This window comes from Arachis ipaensis, chromosome B05 (genome assembly GCF_000816755.2).
Source record: "Arachis ipaensis cultivar K30076 chromosome B05, Araip1.1, whole genome shotgun sequence".
NCBI classification, from domain to species: Eukaryota; Viridiplantae; Streptophyta; class Magnoliopsida; order Fabales; family Fabaceae; genus Arachis; species Arachis ipaensis.
Window position 1 is genome coordinate 134,532,862 of NC_029789.2, and position 6,584 is coordinate 134,539,445.

Sequence of the window (6,584 nt, forward strand, 5' to 3'; positions counted from 1 at the left end):
TTTTAGTCCAACCTAGAGAGTAGTATATAGTAAAATATTATATTTGATAACATAAGCGGAAAAAAATTGAGAAAATCTATTTCCTTCTCATCCGACTACTTTTCTTTAAGATGCCCTACCAAAAATGCATGTATCTCTCAACCCCAGTGAATTGGCATTACAATTTTGTTGGTGAAGGGAAAAATGTAACCATAACCATATTCAGCACTAGGCTATGGTTTGCTTTAGTGGACCCAAATTGAAGGAAATACAGATAATTGTTGCTAGCATGGAATGCTTCACTTACAAGTGGTGGTTGCCTTGTTAATTTCGTTAAGAAAATAGTTTATTTGTTAGGGGAAAAGGAACTCTCGGAGTCGGAGGAGCATTTTGTTCCATCAATTAATGATAACTACTAGTGAGTAGCAATGTTGGGATTGAGATGTCAAAACGTAAAACTAGCATATGCAATTGAAAACACTTGAAATGTGCATTTAGATTTTATAATGGTCAAATTACATCTTTTTTAATTTTTAAATTCGTTGAAGAATTATTTTATCCAAACACACTTTTGTGTAAATACATTAACTTTTCAATGAATTAAAGAAAAAAACAGCTATTTTTAAAAGGGAGTAGTAGAACATAAGGAGTCTCAGACTCTAATATCCGAACATCAAAATTTAACTCTATAGTGTTAATAACAATTAACAAGTCACAGGAATGTTGAGGATACTTTAAGCAATGATTTTGAAATGTTTAGAATTAATCTATCTTCAGAAATTAAAGTTGAGGATTTGATTAAATCCTGAGTGAAGCATGAAAAGGCATTGATGAATAGTAAAAATCAGCCAAGAATAACAATCAAAAGGGCAAGATTTCTTCTTATACAAACATGGCCAAAACCTGCTTTCATGATGGCCACGGCAATGGCAAACCTTATATTCATAAAGAGGGAAAAAACATGGTATACAAACAATGATGAAAAAGAGTGTTGCTATCACTTATCACCGAAGATCAATTACATCAAATTTTAAATCAGGATTCATGTAAACATCTGTACAAGTGTTGTAAATAGGACCACCATCTGGAGGCTGACTGTGTGGATGAAAGCCGCGGTGCTGGCATTGTTTGATGACGTTCATTCCACCAGGGGTTGTCAACCGAAAAATGCCATGTTTTCTGTAGAATGCCATGTATGAGAACTAAATTCAAATACCCATTTTTTGTGTAAGGACCAATACTATATATTTTGAGGAACAACCATGATTAAGAGATTTCCTCCAAAGTTTATGCATGTATTATTATTTCGGTAAATTACAGTAACCTATTCTAAGGTTGGGCAACATCACACATGGGCACACCTTGATATATTGTTATGCAGACACTAATCTCTCCTCTTGTATTTATAAAAAAGGTCAATGTCACATTTTGTAAATTAGAATCGTGACGAGTTTAATATAACTTAAATTCAAAGGATGGTTGGTGTATGCCTTTATGAATAGGAGAGCATCATGTGTAATATCACTTAATCTTAAGGAATGTCAATGTAATTTACCCTTTATTAATTTTTCTAGGAAGGATTTTACATTCTTTTCAAGTTTCAACTTATGGCCTCTAATTGTGTTTCCAAAATTTATTAGGGAAGATGCCTCTATAAATCAAGAATTCAAGATACATCTGTAATGTGCCTTACCTTGAACTGTCTCTTGGTGCCATAACTATTGCAACGGCTTCTGGAAGCATAATCTGAAGAGAGAACATACATTTACATAAGCAATGAAAGAAAGTATAAAGGAATCACCTAATAAATAATAACTTAGTTCCGTAGAGTAACAAAGGACCGCAGAAATTTATGCCAAATTATATGGCAGGTCCATAAAAAATTTCAGGAGCATAGAGGCTTGTATGTTCTATATGAAGTATACTCTAAACTTTATGTTCAGTAGATAAAGGTTTATAGCTGAATCTATCATGACAGTTATGAAGAATTTGACATAAAAGTAGAAAACACCATCATAAATACTCTTGGTTTTCTCTCTTCCACCATTTTCTCTAAAAACTAAACAAATTCACCTCCAAAGACAAAGCAAAACAAATCCATAAAAATAATCTTTAATTAAAACTAATGTACTTACCTGATATGAGTAGTGAGTGTGCAGATCAATTGATGACATGAAACAAGATTGTGTAGGATGTGTCTGGAAATCACAAATAGTGTGTCAAAACAACAATTCAAGGCTAGCAGATAAAATACAAGGAATTTAGATTTTGGTTAACTCTATTTTATGAGCCAAATGAAAGAGTCAGATATTGAGAAATTACACCCTAAATGACATAATTTCTTATAATTTTTTTTCATTTAGGTAAGGAAATTAAAAAAAAAAAAAAAATCTTTCTACAGCATGAATCAGTTCCTTACAAAGGAAAGATTTGAAAACTCACATGTATCCACCCAAGGGGGAAAAGAGATCGTTTATCCTGCACTTCAAATATTTCCTCTTCATTTGTAGCCTGACACTGCTCAGAAAGTAGTAAAGTACATAATAATTGTAAGGTTTTAAAAAATAATAGTCATACATATGCCCAAAAATATTTATAAGGAAAGATTTCTTACAGAATCTGATGTTGACTCCTGCTTTGGGATTATTAGAGCAGTAATATAAAATTTTCTGTTTTTCTGCAATCAGATGTATTGCAAAAATCACAATCTCACAATTGAACTATATAGTACTTAAGGCATTAGGAAGCTCAACCACAACAGCAAAATTTTCCTAAACTACCATATTAGAATACCTTGCATCTTATACATCAATCCCTTAACAGAAACATAGCTAAAGTAAATAAGAACATTGTTGCTATTGCAAAAGCACAAGACCATGAAAATAGGAAACCTAGTTTCTTTGAGTCTCGGATAGATTCTGCAATGGATAAATTATCGTTTATATAATAGGTAATATGCAACTCAATTTCAGGGACCTATGCTCCTTTTAGATCTATCTTTGCACACCAATTTAAGTTAACAAATTGTCGACATCACTTACAAGCAAACCAGCAAGGATACCACAAGTCTCCAAATTTTTGTCCGTATTTGACTTGGCAAGCTTCATAAAATTTTCCATCATAGAAGTTGACTGCAAATAGAAGCATTTATTAGGAACAGAGAGAAAAACGTCAAACTTTTATTAACATTTAATTTTTCAGAAATTATCAGCACACAGAAAACATTTACTTAATAGAATACATTAAAGATGGATAAAATGTTATTGGCTCTCACAACGTGCAGCTGCAGAGGCGACTCAGCATGAACATAACCACCTGATGATGGAATATCTGCCTTGCATCCTGCCTCGTCAACATGAGGTGACACTGCAGGGACCAAATCCTGTACTTCAGCAAGTACAGGTGGAGGAGAAGGCTGCCTGACAACTTCTATTTGGGCAGGGGGTTTTGTTGCTTCAAAAGAGATCAGAGAAGGAGATTCTTTAACCCCGATTTGAGCAGGGGCTTCAGATTCTTCAAAAGAGATGAGAGAAGGAGGTTCCTCAGAATGCTGGGTATTGCATTCCACGCTCTGGGCAAGATTTGAATCTAAATCTGATCTTTTGTTTTCTGTGATGCTATTGTCTTTTTTATTACGACATCCATCTTCCAAAGAATGTTGTAGGCTGTATACGGGAGAACTTGGTCAGATGGATGTAGTTAACGTATGAAAAAATATATAAACTAACCCGAGATGCATTATATAGCTGCAAACCTGTAATTTTAAAATATTTAAACTCTCAAAATCAACAAACCCTCTTAAAGTACCAACAACTTTAAATTGAGTTCCATTATTTTAGAAAGACCAGGATACAACATACAATTTTTATTTCTTTTTTTCACAACAGCAGGAGGCAAAACAATAGAAAAGGTCGGAAAATCATTGCAGAATAAACTTAAAATAGGTAATAACCTTGGTATTTCAACTGGAGATAGATCTGTGATAGATGGATATCTGACCTACATCAAGAGAGAAAAGTCAGGATGATCTTTGAATAGAATTGAATTTACAGATAAAAGCTAGCATACCCCTTTATCACTTGTAGGTAATCTCAAATGCCCATTAAGCCCGTGGGGACCAAGGAAAGAATGTTTAGAGCGAGTTTCCTCCTTTGCAGGCGTAAGATTTAGAGATCTACAAAACAGTAAGAAAAAATGCAACAGACATCTTAGTCAAGCAACAGGTAATCCAACTGGGAGTTTGGGAATTTATTTTGTATATCTGTTTCATTAAGAGGATTGTATTTTAACCAGCTGGTATAACCAAAGAAAGGACACATTGCAACAGTTTAATGCTCACCCGCCTAACTAGGTCAAAGTTTATATTATGAAAATCAATGCAGTAATGTAACACCTCCACTATTATTGGCATCGGACAAAGATACCACCTAGCTTATCAACCTTCAAATGTATAATTTAATCTCATGAATATGATCATTACAGATAAAGTAAAAAGAAGAATGGAAGTTTCACATAACTTAATTCTATGACTGAAATTATGCAATATCATAACCAAAAGGAAACCAATCATAAATTAATGAAGAGTCCAATACTTACCGTCTTTGCAAATGCTGTTGGACAGGCCTGGTATAAGAGAACTGTTGGGTCCTTGATCCTTGGTAACCAAATTCCATGGCAGTTGGTCTGACTGTCTGGTCAAATATACAATATCATAGGGATGCAGAACTTCTTTTCAAGGAGAACATGAAAAATAGAGATTCATTTGCGCAAAAGAAAGTATGTAATTCTAAAGAAAGATTACCACCGGCAAACTACAATCTTCAAAACAAATTCTCCTGCAAATATTACCTTTATTTGGCCATAACTGCCCACAGTTTGCTTTTTCACTGGAGAAAAATCCATTAAATTATTTGAATGAAATTTTCCATGCTCATTTTGTTGGTAAGAATGTCTACTGTTAAGCTCATTGATCTTCTGTTGTACCAGTGGTTTCAACTTCTCCAGTTCATTCATGGAAATTATCAATTTCTACAGAAAGAATTTGAAACTTAGATTACATCAACTATTTTATAATAGATTACCATTTGAAGGAGAGTAGGAGATAAACCTTTTTCAATGATTCTTTTTTGCTTTGTGGAGATGTTCTATAATCTCGGTGTCGTGGTATTGTCTCGGATGCCAAACTAGTACAAAATAAAAACGATCATCAATTCAGTTTGACGACAAAATTTCATATACGACGAAGTCCAGCTACTTTAAACCATTCAGCTTAAGCAATCATAATTTGAGTCCAATAGTCATTTATTACAGGACACTTTTTGTGTTACCTAGAAAATCTTAGGAGCATGACATATAAGTCAATAATATTCCTCTCTGTCCGAAAGATATCAGCCTGCAATGTAAAATTCAATATTTGGAATTTAGATGCCACGCAAGAGAGAACCTAAACAAGAAGTGCAACTACGAGAAAGAACAAAATAATTATTCCAGCCAAAGGATAATTTAACTATTACCCTTATATCCAAAATATATCAAGACTGTAAGGGAAAGGAAAATATGAAAAAGATGACAGAATTCACGCATGTCATTTTTCTCATCATGCTCACTTTTTAAATATTTCATTCATCTACTATAGCCTATAGGAAAGTGTGTACTAAATATTTTTATTTCAATAATTCGTACTCCCCATTCTCAAGTTAAGAGATTCTCCATGAACATAACCAATATGCTTCCAAATTCAAGTACAACAATGCATTCATGATGCATAGTAATTAGCAAGAAGCTCTTAACTAGTGCAGATTGTAACATCTCAATAAACCCTTTTGCCCCTCTATCTCTCCCTCAACCTTAAGTATACCCCAAAACAACCAATAGCAATTCATTAAAAAAATACAAAATTACAATAAAAACAAAAAGCAGCTCCATTTTTTTCCTTAAAAAAAGGAAGTAAACCACAAAACTCCTATTAACTAGGGAAGTACATTGAAATCCACCAAACCCTAAATTAGACCCTAGTTCCAACAAAGGGTTCCCCTTACAATTATATTCTCCTACACACAACCACAAAACCAGCTCAAAGCAGCAATCTTTATCATCAAACTTAAAACCCTAAGTCCCTTACTCATTGCTAAACCCTTCAAGACTCAACCACAGAGATTAAGTTCTAATACCAACATAGCTAAAATAATTAGAAGAGAATATAGAAAGAGAAGAAGAACCTGTCTGAGGATGTTATCAGCGATGCGATAATAGAGTCGCAGGCCGATTCGATTATCGACATCGAGTCTCTGTGTGCTGGCGGCGATGTTGATCGTGTTCGAAGAAGAAGACCTCATTTTTTATTCCTATTTTCTTTTTTCACTGTCTTCCTTGTTAGAAACGCGGCGACAACAACAACAGCATCGTTATGTGCGAAACTGTATGATGTTGTTGCTGTCGTCGGTGAGGGAACTAGGATTTTAGTCGTTAATGGCGGCTTTAGATCAAAGAGACAGAGAGGGAAGAAGAAGATGGGGAAAGCAATGACCAATGGGAAGAGGGATTTGTAATTTTGGTTTGTTGTGAGGGCAAATACGGAAACGCAGCGTCCCCAGGATCTGTTTGTA

The 6,584-nt window shown here is 34.2% G+C and overlaps 1 protein-coding gene across 3 annotated transcripts; it reads right to left on the minus strand.

Moving 5' to 3' along the window:
* LOC107644287 (AMSH-like ubiquitin thioesterase 1) lies at positions 789-6,570 on the minus strand. Of its 3 annotated transcripts, none has more exons than XM_021102887.1 (14): positions 6,198-6,570; positions 5,307-5,371; positions 5,087-5,162; positions 4,828-5,007; positions 4,576-4,670; positions 4,048-4,153; positions 3,932-3,978; positions 3,221-3,644; positions 3,021-3,110; positions 2,594-2,656; positions 2,422-2,496; positions 2,115-2,177; positions 1,673-1,725; positions 789-1,158 (listed from the first exon to the last, which is right to left on the minus strand). In XM_021102887.1, the coding sequence occupies exons 1-14, from the start codon at positions 6,312-6,314 to the stop codon at positions 984-986; spliced, it is 1,629 nt and encodes a 542-aa protein (XP_020958546.1). In that variant the 5' UTR covers positions 6,315-6,570; the 3' UTR covers positions 789-983. The 3 variants fall into 3 exon arrangements, with proteins under 3 accessions (XP_020958546.1, XP_016203607.1, XP_020958547.1); XM_016348121.2 differs by having other exon boundaries at positions 3,254-3,644; positions 6,198-6,568; XM_021102888.1 differs by lacking the exon at positions 4,828-5,007.

What these genes read in the sequence shown, in the direction of transcription:
- LOC107644287 (XM_021102887.1), bottom strand. Translation starts at nt 6,314, where the DNA reads ATGAGGTCTTCTTCTTCGAACACGATCAACATCGCCGCCAGCACACAG. An exon ending in TCTCCAGTTGAAATACCAAG is followed by an intron (nt 3,645 to 3,931) that starts GTTATTACCTAT and finishes TCCCGTATACAG; the next exon opens with CCTACAACATTCTTTGGAAG. An exon ending in AGGAGTCAACATCAGATTCT is followed by an intron (nt 2,497 to 2,593) that starts GTAAGAAATCTT and finishes CTTTCTGAGCAG; the next exon opens with TGTCAGGCTACAAATGAAGA.